The sequence below is a fragment of the Coregonus clupeaformis genome, chromosome 14 (genome assembly GCF_020615455.1).
Source record: "Coregonus clupeaformis isolate EN_2021a chromosome 14, ASM2061545v1, whole genome shotgun sequence".
NCBI lineage: Eukaryota > Metazoa > Chordata > Actinopteri > Salmoniformes > Salmonidae > Coregonus > Coregonus clupeaformis.
Window position 1 is genome coordinate 17,261,764 of NC_059205.1, and position 16,482 is coordinate 17,278,245.

General features: G+C 42.4%; 1 protein-coding gene across 3 annotated transcripts in view; it reads left to right on the forward strand.

Moving 5' to 3' along the window:
• Positions 1-380: 380 nt before the first annotated feature.
• Positions 381-16,482, forward strand: part of LOC121581209 (serine/threonine-protein kinase STK11) — a 61,312-nt gene continuing 45,210 nt past the window's right edge. For all 3 annotated transcript variants that reach the window (XR_006003173.2, XM_041896663.2, XM_041896662.2), the window contains exons 1-3: positions 381-562; positions 1,386-2,382; positions 15,396-15,479. Coding sequence is in view for 2 of the 3 variants with exons in the window: in XM_041896663.2 (XP_041752597.1) it covers positions 2,099-2,382; positions 15,396-15,479 (368 nt within the window). In the remaining variant the exon portion in view is untranslated. The remainder of the gene's footprint in view (positions 563-1,385; positions 2,383-15,395; positions 15,480-16,482) is intronic.

Sequence of the window (16,482 nt, forward strand, 5' to 3'; positions counted from 1 at the left end):
TACTATTCTACTGTATCTTAGTCCATGCCGCTCTGACATCGCTCATCCATGTATGTATATATTCTTAATTAATTCCTTACTTAGATTTGTGTGTATTGGGTTTATGTTGTGAAATTGTTAGATATTACTTGTTAGATATTGCTGCACTTTTGGAGCTAGAAGCACAAGCATTTCGCCCCCCTATGTTGAAGTTACACCATATTGCTTATACCAATCAAATGTTGTTGATATTTATTTTCTGTCATTCCATGTCTAATTTTGACACAATAAATGAGAAAACGAGTCTATTTTAGCTTTTCAAATTCAGAAACGAAAAACAAAAAAATCCGTTTTTCCACGCTCCGTTTTGACTCGGCATTGACGCAGGTGAAAGGTTGGCTTTCATTCAGACTGGATCAGCCACGGTCATGATTAGGAGTGAGGTAAACAACATGGCGGCAACCTGATAGCAGCTGCATCAAGAATAGCATACCTCACATATGTGTGCAGACAGACTCAAATAAAACACTACAGCGGAAGACTACATAACATCCATCTACTTCGATTCAGTCTGAAAGTTAAGGTGAGACCCGTTTACCACAAAATGCCGAGGTTTAGCTAGCTGGCTAGCTAATTTACCACCAGTCACTTCATCTGTATTTAGTCGTTAGCTACTGTAGCTTCTTTGCAGTTTGTAAACACTGGGTAGGGATGACATAGCTAACTTACTGTTACCGTACTCGTCTTGTTTGCTAGTAACTTTATCTGATTCTGAGCATCGTCTACAAAGCTAACTAAACACCCAGTACTTATCCGAGTTATATGGCTAACGTTATCTAGCACGTTAGCTAGCTAATGTTAGTTGAATGAAAGTGTGCATTTGTGTTAGTGTTCGGGACGATAGGAGTTAAGGTGTCAAAAGCATGTTACCCGGTGTAGTTATACCGAAACGATATGTTTGGAAAACTACCCTCGTCAGTTGAGGAAGGCAACTACAGTACGTACTGTACTGAAACAATTAGCAAACAGCAAAATACCTGAGGTTAGCTAGCTCAAGCCAACACAATAAGCATGCGCAAATATTTTGGAACACAGAATAAGCATGCGCAGCTTTTTTGGTTGCAAGCTTTTCTATGTGCGACACGCATTTACTGAGTCGTGGGACAACTAGTTGTCTGACAAGAACATTTAATAATCGATTTTTCCTTGTTTGCTTGCGTTCTAAAACGCTGATCTTATGGTTTAGTATTTTGACAGCAGACCAGCAGAAGTAGCCTAAAACGCATAGCCAGCCAACCTTGTGGACCTATCCTGAAGCAGTCACTCGTTTCCTACAAAATGAACATTAGGCTAATAACCCCTGATTGCTGAGAGATTTGACTGTTGATATCATTATTCACCCACAGGTTCCCTGGAACATAATCCTGAGTTGCCAACAGAGAAAGACTAGTGGACTCACTAGAAGAGCTGACAAGAAATCTAGGATCCAGAGCATTAATAAGGATACTAAAGACTGAAAGGACTCATTTTGGTTTGTGTTTGACTATTGCGTCTGGACTTAGATCAAGGCTAACCGATGGTGCCCTCTCTGAAGTAGAGACCATGGATCACTACAAGGACCTTTGGCCGAAATGTTGGGCTTGGGTTTGAAACAGGACCATTTACCTCTCCCTTCTCATATCAGATCACAGATGGAGGTGACATGGAGCTAAGCAGTGAAATGTAATCTCGGCCAAACATCCCGCTCTCTGCTCAGTAGCACCTGTCACACAGCCTGAACTCTCCACAAATCTTTTCATCCTGGACCTTGAACTCACTGGGACTTAGCTAACTGCCCTACACCTCTCTGGAAACCGTTAAAGCTAGCCTACAGCTTCCCACAAACCAAAACGAACCCATTAATGTTTACAGACCTACTCTATCCCAACGTCAACCGTTTCTTTCAATGCCCAGACCTGGCCACACCTCCTCCCATGTCCCTTAATGTTTTCTAATGGAACTGTATCCCTGAGCCACCACGATACACAGCCCAAGCCAAAGGCTTGACGTCACAGTGCAGTTGCATTGGACTGTCTGGAGCACACTGGAGTAACTAAGCTCTAACTAAGTTAATTTAAACATGAGTGACGGGGAGCTGCAGCACCTGGACTATCTGACTGAGAATGAGCTGATGGGCATGGACACGTTCATTCACCGCATCGACTCAACCGAGGTGATCTACCAGCCACGCAGGAAGAGGGCCAAGCTGATCGGGAAGTACCTGATGGGAGACCTGCTGGGGGAGGGCTCCTACGGTAAGGTGAAGGAGATGCTGGACTCTGACACGCTGTGTCGCAGGGCCGTCAAGATCCTCAAGAAGAAGAAGCTGAGGAGGATCCCCAACGGAGAGGCTAATGTGAAGAAGTAAGTGGTGTTGTTTTGGGGATGGGGGGGAGTTTGTGTGGTGGTGGGTTTTTCTTTCTGTTTTCTCTCTCCCTGTCTTTCTTTTTGCGCTCTCTCCTTCCCTCTGATTTACACCCTTGGTCATGCATTGTCAAGCACAAGTGTTTATTGACTATTATAAACTGGCTGATTTGAGCCCTGAATGCTGATTGGCTGACAGCCATGGTATATCAGACCGTATACCACGGGTATGACAAAACATGTATTTTTACTACTCTAATTATGTTGGTAACCAGTTTATAATAGCAATAAGGCACCTCTGGGGTTTGTGATATATGGCCAATATACCACGGCTAAGGGCTGTGTCCAGGCACGTTGCGTTGTGTGTAAGAACAGCCCTTCGCCGTGGTATATTGGCCATATACCACACCCCCTCGGTCCTTATTGCTTAAATGTCACTGCTATAGGATGATTGCCTGTGTATAACGCTCAATATTGTATCTCAATGATTATCATTAGAGCGTGCATAGCCAATTACTGTATTCACGCCAACAGTGTCTTATGAACTGTTTTCCCTACATATGACTTACCATCGTCCCCCCTGTTTAAAGTGCACAACAACACTTTGGATCTTCATTTGCATTTCGCTCTCCGATTAAAATACGTCCCTTTCCCTACATGGCAGCGCCATAGGGCCTTTTCTCACTACGAGAGATTTCCTAGAGATGAAAAAATACCTTGTGAATTTGTCACATCTAGACTGCTACCTCCGGAGATCGTGCACGACACTCGCCCGACAGTTGCCCCCCTCCAAGCAGGGCAGTGTAAACAGAATTGTCTCGTTGAGCCCAACACTCGTAGCCGAGCGACGTTTTTGAAACAGCTGAAATCTATAGGCATTTTCCTTATATTATACTTTTTTTTTTTATCAGGAAATTACAGGAAAAGCCAGTTATTCTGAAATTATCACCATAGCTTTAAAGCAGGGTTGTGCAACTGGCTGCCCGCTGCCTTTTGTAGGCCCGCGGATCTATATACACTACCGGTCAAAGGTTTTAGAACACCTACTCATTCAAGGGTTTTTCTTTATTTTTTAAACTATTTTCTACATTGTAGAATAATAGTGAAGACATCAAAACTATGAAATAACACATGTAATCATGTAGTATCCCAAAAAGTGTTAAACAAATAGAGGTTCTTCAAATAGCCACCCTTTGCCTTGATGACAGCTTTGTGGAATTAATGCGTTTGAGCCAATCAGTTGTGTTTTGACAAGGTATGGGGGGTATACAGAAGATAGCCCTTTTTGGTAAAAGACCAAGTCCATATTATGGCAAGAACAGCTTAAATAAGCAAAGAGAAACGACAGTCCATCATTATTTTAAGACATGAAGGTCAGTCAATACGGAACATTTTAAGAACTTTGAACGTTTCTTCAAGTGCAGTCGCAAAAAACATCAAGTGCTATGATGAAACTGGCTCTCATGAGGACCGCCACAGGATTGGAAGACCCAGAGTTACCTCTGCTGCAGAGAATAAGTTCATTAGAGTTACCAGCCTCAGAAATTGCAGCCCAAATAAATGCTTCACAGAGTTCAAGTAACAGACACATCTCAACATCAACTGTTCAGAGGAGACTGTGTGAATCAGGCCTTCATGGGTGAATTGCTGCAAAGAAACCACTACTAAAGGACACCAATAAAAAGAAGACTTGCTTGGGCCAATAAACAAGACCAATGCATTGAACCAGCATTGAAGGTTCCCAAAAACACAGTGGCCTCCATCATTCTTCAATGGAAGAAGTTTGGAACCATCAAGACTCTTCCTAGAGCTGGCCGCCCGGCCAAATTGAGTAATCGGGGGAGAAGGGCCTTGGTCAGGGAGGTGACCAAGAACCCGATGGTCACTCTGACAGAGCTCTAGAATTCCTCTGTGGAGATGGGAGAACCTTCCAGAAGGACAACCATCTCTGCAGCACTCCACCAATCAGGACTTTGTGGTAGAGTGGTCAGACGGAAGCCACTCCTCAGTAAAAAGGCACATGACAGCCCGCTTGGAGTTTGCCAAAAGGCACCTAAAGACACTCAGACCATGAGAACCAAGATTAAACTCTTTGGCCTGAATGCCAAGCGTAACTTCTGGAGGAAACCTGGCACCATCCCTACGGTGAAGCATGGTGGTGGCAGAATCATGCTGTGGGGATGTTTTTCAGCGGCAGGGACTGGGAGACTAGTCAGGATGGAGGAAAAGAAGAAAGGAGCAAAGTACAGAGATCCTTGATAAAGACCTGTTCCAGAGCACTCAGGACCTCAGACTGGGGTGAAGGTTCACCTTCCAACAGGACAACAACCCTAAGCACACAGCCAAGACAACGCAGGAGTGGCTTCGGGACAAGTCTCAATGTCGTTGAGTGGCACAGCCAGAGCCCGGACTTGTACCCGATCTAACATCTCTGGAGAGACCTGAAAATAGCTGTGCAGCAACGCTCCCCATCAAACCTGACAGAGCTTGAGAGGATCTGCAGAGAAGAACGGGAGAATCTCCTCAAATAATAGTGTGCCAAGCATGTAGCGTCATTCCCAAGAAGACTCGAGGCTGTAATCGCTGCAAAAGGTGCTTCAACAAAGTACTGAGTAAAGGGTCTCAATACTTATGTAATTGTGATAATTATAAATTAGCAAATATTTCAAAAAATCTATTTTTGCTTTGTCATTGTGGGTTATTGTGTGTAGATTGATGACGGAAAAAAAACTATTTTAATCCATTTTAGAATAAGGAGCATCCTGTTTAGTCTTAATCACTAACTTACTTAGGCCTATATTTCAATACTTGTATACGCTACTGTATCAATCAATAATTCATTCGTTCGTCTCATCACACAGCATACGAGTCATTCATGATTTGAAATGCAATCAAGTATTTTAGTTTTATAATAAGGTGATTCATTAATAATTAGTTTAAACAATAAATAAACCATTTCATTACGGAAATTGCGTTCACGAATGAATGCGACTGTTTTTAGTCTTTGCTGTAATAAAGGCTTAACAATAAAAACGTTAAAACAGACTCTGGTACGCTTATAATTTAGTGTTTACATTGTTCCAAACGGTCAGAAATGTAATTGTAATCTATACATCACCTGTTTGGCACACATAATATGTACGCAGCACTTGCTACTTACCTTCTTTTACTTAATCTCCAGTATTTTCCACAACTAGTCAAATCTATTCCACACATCTGATTTTCCCTTTACCTCCTGCGCAAACAGTAAACATTCCCCCGTTTCAAGTTAATTTTTCACATCCTCTGCATCCATTTTGCTTTCACATGTGTTAAGATGTTCAGAGTTTGTTAACCAATTTATTGATGTGATTATGATATGCTCTAGTTCAGGCCCTAATGCCGTATTCGGATGGGATTAGTTTTACTGGGGGAGGTCGGGTAATGTAATTAAGTGCACGAGCACAAAACACCACATTAGTCCTGTCCGAATCTGGCATGTTAGTTGTTTTTACATGGCAGGAGAGTAACAATTTCAGCCAGAATAACCTACAGTTTTTTGGCGAACTCCAAGGTCCTCTGATAATACTAGTCCCGTGCGATTCGACATCCATGTGTTTTGAGACAAATGTCTGAGTTTGACAGGTGTTGCTCGTGGTTTGCACAAGAACACAATAACAACTGATTTGATAAATTGAACTAAGTGCTGCGCATAAGCTATATATGACTGGCCTGCATATAGCCTATCAACTTTCACAGTGAATGCTTTTGTTTATATGTTTTGTGCCTATGAATTGAATATTGCGAAATGCGTCAGTAAAGAATATTGAGCCCATTTAATGCAATCCTTGCTGTTAATAGATTGCAACACAGCATACAACTGACCTAATGGTTTGGAAATGATAAGTTAACTTTCTCCTTCATACCCTTAAAATGCATCTCAAGTGCATTTGCACTGTTTAGCTCACATCTGAAGGCTGGGGGGCATTTAGGACATACTGCTGTTCGCTAAAACATCCAAACGATTATGATCAGACTTCCACAATTCAAAAATTATGTCGACACTATACCAAAGATGGTTTGGTATGGTTTAGAAACTTGGGAACCAAGCTTGAGTTATCAGTGTGGCCCTATCACCTGGACATGTTGAAATGCTGTATCCTCAAGCCTAGAATAAAAACCTCCAGGCTTCCGTCATAACTGTCAATGTTTATATATATATATATATATATATATATATATATATATATATATACACACAAATAATTACAGGGAGCTGTATGGAAAAAACTAATCCCGTCCGAATCGTCCTTTGGAATAACAGACATTCTGAAGTAATAATTACATAACCAACGTTCTCTAGTAATACTAGTCCAATGCAAATAGGTCTTTGGTCACGTGCATGCGATGCATACATGTGCCACGTAAAGAGTGCAAGGGTTGAGGGGAATGGGGAATGTTTTTCCTCAACAAATTTTGGTAACAGAACTTTTCAGTCAGAAATGGCTGTAATTATGTTGCAGATTCAGCAACACGGACAGCACGATAAACATGTTAATGTTCTGTGGTGGTCGCTGCAGCAGGGAGGAGAGAGCGTCCAAGGTTGCTAGTCACAGTCATTCGCTCTATTTTTTTTATTTATATTTTTTATACACAGCGCAACAAGTCTGACCCCGGCCCGGCACAATCAAATCAATTGCTGGTCGGACTCCCTCTAGTCATTTGTGTGCCTTAATTATCTAATCATACAGTGTGCTTAAAGCATCAGACAAGCTCAGTGAATATAGTTGATTTGATTAAAACACATAAGATGTCAATATATGGGGATGGTGCCAGGTTTCCTCCAGATGTGACGTTTGGCATTCAGGCCATAGAGTTCAATCTTGGTTTCATCAGACCAGAGAATCTTGTTTCTTATGGTCTGAGAGTCCTTTAGGTGCCTTTTTGGCAAATTCTAAGCGGGCTGTTGTGCCTTTTACTGAGGAGTGGCTTCTGTCTGGCCACGCTACCATAAAGGCCTGATTGGTGGAGTGCAGCTGAGATGGTTGTCCTTCTGGAAGGTTCTCCCATCTCCACAGAGGAACTCCGGAGCTCTGTCAGTGACCATCGGGTCCTTGGTCACCTCCCTGACCAAGGCCCTTCTCCCCTGATTGCTCAGTTTGGCTGGGCGGCCAGCTCTAGGAAGAGTCTTGGTGGTTCCAAACTTTGTCCATTTAAGAATGATGGAGGCCAATGTCTTCTTGGTGACCTTCAATGTTGCAAGAAAATGAGGTACCCTTCCCCAGATATGTGCCTCAACACAATCCTGTCTTGGAGCTCTACGGACAATTCCTTCGACCTCATGGCTTGGTTTTTGCTCTGACATGCACTGTCAACTGTGTATACACACACACAGACACACACATACACATGATAACACACTTACACATGGATTTTGTTTTGTAGAGAAGTGGCCTGAGGGTACACACTTAATGTGTTGTGAAAAGTGTTATGAAATGTCATGTAATATTTTTATTTGTATATAACTGCCTTAATGTTGTTGGACACGAGGAAGAGTAGATGCTGCCTTGGCAGCAGCTAATGGGGATCCTTAATAAATACAAAATAGTCGAAAGACATGTTTAAAAACATTGTCTTTTTTCTTTTTTTCTTAAAAAAAAAACTTCAAATGGGGACTTGCTCGTGCGACTCAGGAGAGGCGATGCACTGCTTGTTTTTTCAGCACAGGTGGGTGGGGGAAGGGCGCAAGAGGAGCAGGGGCCAAACCAACTCCCGCAAGTTAGATAACCTATCACAGCAACAAGTTTGTCTATCATCTCATCTGGTAGTGTCTGTCTTGCATCAAATTGATGTAAAGAAGCTAGCTAGCCAGCTAAGTTAGTTAGCCAGCTAGCTAGCAAGGCTAATTGAGGCTATTCCTCTGCGCTCCCTGCATCTACAACAACTCCATTCACATTAAACAACAGCCTACCTGTTGATTGATCATTGTAGCTTAGTCCTTCTCATTTAGCCAACTTAATTCCGTAATTGTAATTCCATTTTGCATTGATTAGAAATCTCCCACTTAATTTGCTACATGTGGAGCCTCTGACGGTGTGCTGCTGTGATTGACCGACAATAACAAGATTACGCGCCAGAAAAGTGTAGGCTATTGGTATGTCTCTTTATGTGGCACACTCATAAAAACTCTCAAACTGTTTTATAAAAATGTTGAATGTTATGGTCTATCCTTTATTTAGCAATGTCACATAGATCATTACATTTATACAAAGCCTTTACATTAAAATAGGCTTGTGTTATTTTTTTCTAATGAATACTCTGCAAGTAATCGAATACTAACGTCCATTTGAATATTCTACAAGTGGTGGACAAGAAATCAAACAAATGATGGACAAGAAGATTTCTATTGGGCGACTACTCATGCACTTTTGGGTGGGGGCATTGTCATATTGTTGTCCTTCATTCATCCAGGTGATTCCGTTTTTTGGTCCACACCTGTACCTTTGTAATGCAACAGTAGAGATGGAGATTTCAAACTGTCTTCAGATAGGCTTTCGGAAGGAAAGTTGAACTAATTAAAAAGAATAGCAGTACAGCAAATTTGAATCAGCTTTCACATAATTCATTGAAAGTTGTGTGTATTATGGTCTTCGTCTTTGTGTGTGTGTGTGTTATGGTCTTTCTTATCCACAGAGGGCCAGTGTGGGTGCAGGGTTTTGTTCTACCAATTAAGCCCAGTCTGGACATATTTTATGAAGTATTTGTGTCATAAAAATTCAAGAGTTTAATCTTTCATTTTATCTCCACTTTTATTACAACAATTAGGGCCGTATATGTTAAAAATGTCTAAAATTAGATTTTGTGGACTTAATAGGTACACTTACCCTAATTTAAATATATGGCTCTGGTATAGGCTAACCCCTTGGCACTCCACTGGTTTTGTTCAGAGCTTCACAATGATCACTTGAATATGGGTCATGAAGTGGATGACCCAGACCCACATAATCCACAGTGCTGTGTAGGTCAGTCGGTAGAGCATGGCGCTTGCAATGCAAAGGGTCGTGGGTTTGATTCCTGCTGGGGCCACCCATATGATAAAATGTATGCATGCATTACTGTAACTCGCTTGGAATGAAACCATCTGCTAAATGGCTATTATTATTATAATCAAACTTCCTCTCATGTAGAATGAAGCTGTCCTCCCGGTCCTTGATTGTTGTCTCCATTTCTCGCTCGGTATCTCTCCTTCAACCCTCTCTCTCTTTTTATAAAATGACAATTGTTTTCGAACCACAGCTGAGTTTTTAATCACACAGTAGAGTTTATTTAATCATCTCCAGTGATGAGCCGCGGGCCAGTCTAAATATAGAGGTGCGCGCTAATGCAACTGTCAAATGAGGGAAAGTATTTAGAGAGCGATGGAGGAACAACTCAGTTTAGGCTGCTTTGCTCGCAGGGTCTCAGTAGAGATTCTAGGCATTTTGTAGAACATTTTCTCTGTAAATGTTTTATGGATTTGGGTTGCAAGTTGATTTGAGTTGCAAGTTCTGGTTCGGTTAGATTCAATTAGCCTATTTCGAATGTGATTAAATTGACTTGATTATGTTAGTGTTGATGTCTAGGCTACCCGCCACCAGTGTTGTTGTGGTGGTGCATTCATTTGGAGAGATGCAATGTTCTGTCTTGTATTGTACTCACACCCTCTATTTACAGTGAGGGGGAAAAAGGATTCGATCCCCTGCTGATTTTGTACGTTTGCCCACTGACAAAGACATGATCAGTCTCTAATTTTAATGGTAGGTTTATTTGAACAGTGAGAAAAAGAATAACAACAAAAAAAATCCAGAAAAACGCATGTCAAATTTTTAAAAAAATTTTATTTGCATTTTAATGAGGGAAATAAGTATTTGACCCCTCTGCAAAACATGACTTAGTACTTGGTGGCAAAACCCTTGTTGGCAATCACAGAGGTCAGACGTTTCTTGTAGTTGGCCACCAGGTTTGCATACATCTCAGGAGGGATTTTGTCCCACTCCTCTTTGCAGATCTTCACCAAGTCATTAAGGTTTCGAGGCTGACGTTTGGCAACTCGAACCTTCAGCTCCCTCCACAGATTTTCTATGGGATTAAGGTCTGGAGACTGGCTAGGCCACTCCAGGACCTTAATGTGCTTCTTCTTGAGTGACTCCTTTGTTGCCTTGGCCGTGTGTTTTGGGTCATTGTCATGCTGGAATACCCATCCACGACCCATTTTCAATGCCCTGGCTGAGGGAAGGAGGTTCTCACCCAAGATTTGACGGTACATGGCCCCGTCCATCGTCCCTTTGATGCGGTGAAGTTGTCCTGTCCCCTTAGCAGAAAAACACCCCCAAAGCATAATGTTTCCACCTCCATGTTTGACGGTGGGTTTGGTGTTCTTGGGGTCATAGGCAGCATTCCTCCTCCTCCAAACACAGCGAGTTAAGTTGATGCCAAAGAGCTCGATTTTGGTCTCTTCTGACCACCACTTTCACCCAGTTCTCCTCTGAATCATTCAGATGTTCATTGGCAAACTTCAGACGGCCCTGTATATGTGCTTTCTTGAGCAGGGGGGACCTTGCGGGCGCTGCAGGATTTCAGTCCTTCACGGCGTAGTGTGTTACCAATTGTTTTCTTGGTGACTATGGTCCCAGCTGCCTTGAGATCATTGAAAAGATCCTCCCGTGTAGTTCTGGGCTGATTCCTCACCATTCTCATGATCATTGCAACTCCACAAGGTGTGATCTTGCATGGAGCCTCAGGCCGAGGGAGATTGACAGTTCTTTTGTGTTTCTTCCATTTGCGAATAATTGCACCAACTGTTGTCACCTTCTCATCAAGCTGCTTGGTGATGGTCTTGTAGCCCATTCCAGTCCTGTGTAGGTCTACAATCTTGTCCCTGACATCCTTCGAGAGCTCTTTGGTCTTGGCCATGGTGGAGAGTTTGGAATCTAATTGATTGATTGATTCTGTGGACAGGTGTCTTTTATACAGGTAACGAGCTGAGATTAGGAACACACTCTTAAAGGGAGTGCTCCTAATCTCAGTTTGTTACCTGTATAAAAGACACCTGGGAGCCAGAAATCTTTCTGATTGAGAGGGGGTCAAATAGTTATTTCCCTCATTAAAATGCAAATCAATTTAAAACATTTTTGACATGCGTTTTTCTGGATTTTTTTGTTGTTATTCTGTCTCTCACTGTTCAAATAAACCTACCATTTAAAATTATAGACTGATCATTTCTTTGTCAGTGGGCAAACGTACAAAATCAGCAAGGGATCAAATACTTATTTCCCTCACTGTATTACAATCTAGTACTAAGCCACCAGTGTGTCTGGTGTGTGTGTGCTGTTGTGTACATGCCTGAGTTTCTCACACTTTTGGTGGGAACAGTTAGTGTCTGTAATATGTTTGTGCATGTCTGTGTTGGTGGGCCCAATCCTATGTGTTTGAGCCTGTGTGAGAACCATACCTAGCCTTATAAGGCCTGGCCGGGGATGCCATAATACAGTACTACCCTGAGCCGCTCTCTCTCCATTCACACTCTCACAGTAGCCATCGCTTAACATTCCTGTCTGCCAAACACTGTTTTCACTGCCCGGGGTTGCCACGGAGATGGGCACCCTCACACTCTGGCATTGCGCAATGACCACTCCTGTTGCTCGGGCAACGCCTCCGGAATGCCGAGCCATGGTTTGGAATGCCGCACACACACACTCCTGAGTGGGAGAGATAGGGAGGTGTGTTTGTGTGTGGAGGCATGTTCATTGAGTCCATTGATTTCATTGGACTTCCAGCAGGTAACATTCAATAAGTTTTTCGTCATAATTAATAAGCCTAGACGATAGAGCACCAGCAGCTGTAGAATGGAGCCAAGTTTAAGCTATATGTGTAGAGGAGTGGTCACCAACCGGTCGATCTTCAAGGCGTTCCTAGTCGAACACCAACCATTTCTGTAGAAAAGCCAACTATAAAGGCTTGTGCTCCTTTTTTTTTGTATTTGTGTTGCTCTGTTAGCGGTAGGTGGACTTGATTCAGAAGCCCTATGTACCGGGTAGGCAAAGTGTTCCCATTTTGAACCATTTCATTTGTCTGAAAAGACAAACTCCGCCTACCCGGCAGACCAGGAGATCTGTGGCTAAATTGAGTGTGCCTACTGCGCTGGCCAATCGGATAGCTCAAATCACCGTGCCCACAGCTTCCAGGACCCCAGCCACAGCAAAGTTTGATACTAGCCTACTTGAGATTTTATAACCATGACCAGAGAGAGACTGTTAAAGAATACAGCAAAGAGCTGCTGTTTTTAGGAATGAGTTCACGTCTATGAATGAGTAGCCAAGTGTATCGATAGCCCTGTGTTTTTATTATTATTAGCAGCTCGTCTTGTCTATTTTAATATTGAGGAATATTTCACTTTCCCTGGTCATAGGAACAACATACATTTGTGCATGAGGCAGATGAGGTGTGACTCGTGTTTCGCCATCAGGTGGAACACTGTGTCCCCTCCCTCCGGTCAGTCTCACCGGAGCAAAGGAAGGAGAGAGCAACTGATCTATTTTGGTATGAAGTCTCGAGATTTTAAATATAATATGGTTTGAGAAGAACAATATTGCCAGGCATAGAGCCAATATGCTGTAATAATGTACTGTATTAGGCCTACTGCACAAACCTCATTCCTACAGAACTGTTTATTAGGTTAATGTTACATTTTTTAAGTCATGTTTTTAAAAGAATCTGAGCGGTAGATCTCTGCTTGCTTTTTGACTGCAAAAGTGATCTTGACTCAGAAAGGGTTGGTGAACACTGGTGTAGAGTCAGTCGATCAGTTGTAAAAGTGTTTTCTACATTTACATTTTAGTCATTTAGCAGACGCTCTTATCCAGAGCGACTTACATTAGCAATTAGGGTTAAGTGCCTTGCATAAGGGCACATCGACAGATTTTTCACCTAGTCGGCTCTGGGATTAGAACCAGCGACCTTTCGGTTACTGGCACAACGCTCTTACCCACTAAGCTACCTGCCCCACTTCTAAAAGTGCAGGTTTCCGTCCTCCTGGACAGCATCCCACAGAGAGACATTTGATCCACTGCAGAGCAGATACTCTCACTATGCAGTGGACACAGTCAGGTGCTTTAGACTGCACAAAGCTGACACTCTAATGTCTGTCCTAGAAAACAGCAGTGCTGCAAACTGCTCTTGTTGAACTTGAATGCGGAATGTTTTTACCCTTGAATGAGATTGATGACGCAGCAAAGGTTTATCAATTACCTTTTCAGCACTAGGAAGTGAAGTGACCACAATTCTGATACACATAGGCCTATATTAACATCAAAGATAGTAAAGCAAAACAATAACTCATTTTGTTTTGTGTTGTTGCTCTGTACTAGTATGATTAAAGCAGCTTTCTTTTCCCTGCCTTTTAAATGGCCTGGCATGTATGCATTATCCCTTGCAGCAGTGTTTGACCCTTTTGCTTTGTGTGTGGCTGTGTGCAGGCGGGATGTCTCTCTGACTCAGTCAGTAGTGATGCAGACAGTAATTGTTGTGTATATAGCAATGGACTGGGCCAGCCTGTGACTGCAGGCTAGTATGATGAGCGAAACAGGCACACCACAGAGGGAGAGCTACAGTACAGTGTGTTGATTGTGTGTGAGAGACCTGCCGACTTAGACTAGCGAAAGAGGATGTGTGCGCGTTCGTGCCCGACATGGTGTTTCAATACGCTGTGGGCAGAATGCATGCACCCCGATGCTGTGCACTGTGAACTACTGGCTTAAAGAGCGACTGCCCTAAAAAAAAATGTCTCTGTTTGAAAACGGCCAATGTGGCATCTGAGTCAGGAACATTTTATTCTAGTGCCAGAATTGACTACAAAGTGTAAACAGAATAATTTTGGTCATGAAGTCAGTCTTGTCCTAAACTGAGGTTTGCGAGATGATAGGAATGAAGGGTACTGTAACAGTTTTCCTTGGGTTGGGTTTCTTTAAATCCTGCATTCATTCACACAGCTGGCTGTACCCCAGTAATCATCAATTCAGAGCGCAGCTGCAGGCAACCCGAATCGTAAAGCCCATGGTCAATTTGGTTTGAGAGTCCATATCCTTTTGGAGCTAGTTAGGGACCATCAGTAAATTACACATGTACATTGGACAATATTTAAAATGGGCAATAGCTCCTAATTTCAAAAAATTAACTTCAAAACAACTATACATTTTAAATAAATTAATATACAAATATTGAAAGCATTTAGACAACTAAAAAATATGCACCATGAAAATATTGGACCCATTTACATTGTGTAATTTATTGACGGTCCGTAACTAGCCCCAGAGATAGGCTATCCAATGTCAAACCAACTTTGCCCCCGACAACTCTCATTTGGCTTCGGTCACGGCTGCTGCGTTTCTCAATGACCAAGCTGAAAAACAAGGCCAAATCAGTAAGATCAGCCCCCCTTTAACTAGCCTATTACTGTACAACACTTAAGATTAGCCTACCAAAAGAGAACATTTAGCCGAGATTTCCTTCCCATCCATTTGAATGGCATAGTTGATTCAAACACAGTCATTTTAAAAACAAGGCCGCTATGGGGATGTTTCTCTGTGACGTAGACTGGGGCATAGAAACGCTGTAACACTTTCGGCCTGCCTCGTGTGTGTGCTCCCTTCATGCAGTAGCTGTATTCATTAGTGGCAGGCGGGCTGCTCTGTAGCAGATGAATGTGGAGTCTCCTGGGGGTTTGACATGGTGGTGCCTGGGGTGATTTAAAGCTCCCTCTCCAGTGCCAGTTTACGGAGCTGTCTCAATGAGCTTGCTGCTGTAGCCACCCTAATGCGTCATTCCCCCTCCTTTCTGTGATTTATTTGATTTGTAACTGAGAAAGAAAGCTGACATCACACACTGTTTATTTTACAATGTGTTATTTTTTTTTATTTCACCAATGTTTCAGTTGTGATGCCTGTGATGGAGTTGCATTTGTAACCTCTCTAACCTTTGTTTGTTTATTTGTGTTTCAGGGAGATCCAGCTGCTACGGAGACTCCAGCACAAAAATGTGATCCATTTGGTGGACGTGTTGTACAATGAAGAGAAGCAGAAAATATATCCTTTCTTCTAGGTGTGTGTGTGTGTGTGTGTGTGTGTGTGTGTGTGTGTCAGGGTTTCCGTTAGGAAAATTTGACGCCGGCCAACGTGACCGGGAAGATTAACATTTGACCATAAGCATTGGATGTATAACCAATTAGAGCGTCCACCCGCTGTGCTCAGAATGACAGAAATCACATTTAGATTATGGTTATGCATCTTAACAGAACATGTAACTCCTGTAATGAAGCAACCAATAAAACTAAATGTTCTAACATTTGCCAAAAAGCAATTCGTGGGAAAACACCATTCTAAACGGTGCACCTGATGCTAGCGGTTCCATATGTGACAGAGCTAGAAATCTCAGTTAGGAACTTAGAAAGAGGGGGAATCTAAAAATGCAACAACTAGGATGGGTAAAGGGTTGCTAATATGACTAGGATTGTGCCTTTGGCTTCTGGACAACGAAAGCAAGTTGATATGAAACCAATAGAACAGGAGAGAAATGGCATATGAGGAAGCCTTTCATAGGCGGCGCGTCCAATAACTTCCAATACAACACAGTACTGAGTACCACTTGCCCTATTTTCAAGCATAGTGGTGGCTGCATCATGTTACGATTATGCTTGTAATTGTTAAGGACAGGAGATTTTCAGGATAAAAATGGAATGGAATGGAGTTAAGCACAGGCAAAATCCTAGAGGAAAACCTGTTTGTCTGCTTTCCACCAGACACTTGGAGATGAATTCACCTTTCAGCAGGACAATAATGTAAAACACAAAGCCAAATCTACAATTTGAGTTGCTTACCAAGAAGACAGTGAATGTTGCTGAGTTAGTGTTGACTTAAATCTACTTGAAAATCTATGGTAAGACCAGAAAATGGTTGTCTAGCAATGATCAACAACCACCTTGACAGAGCTTGAAGAATTTTGAACAGAATAATGTCTAAGGTATGGAAAGTTCTTAGACTTACCCAGAAAGTCAGCTGTAATCACTGCTTCCACAAAGTATTGACTCAG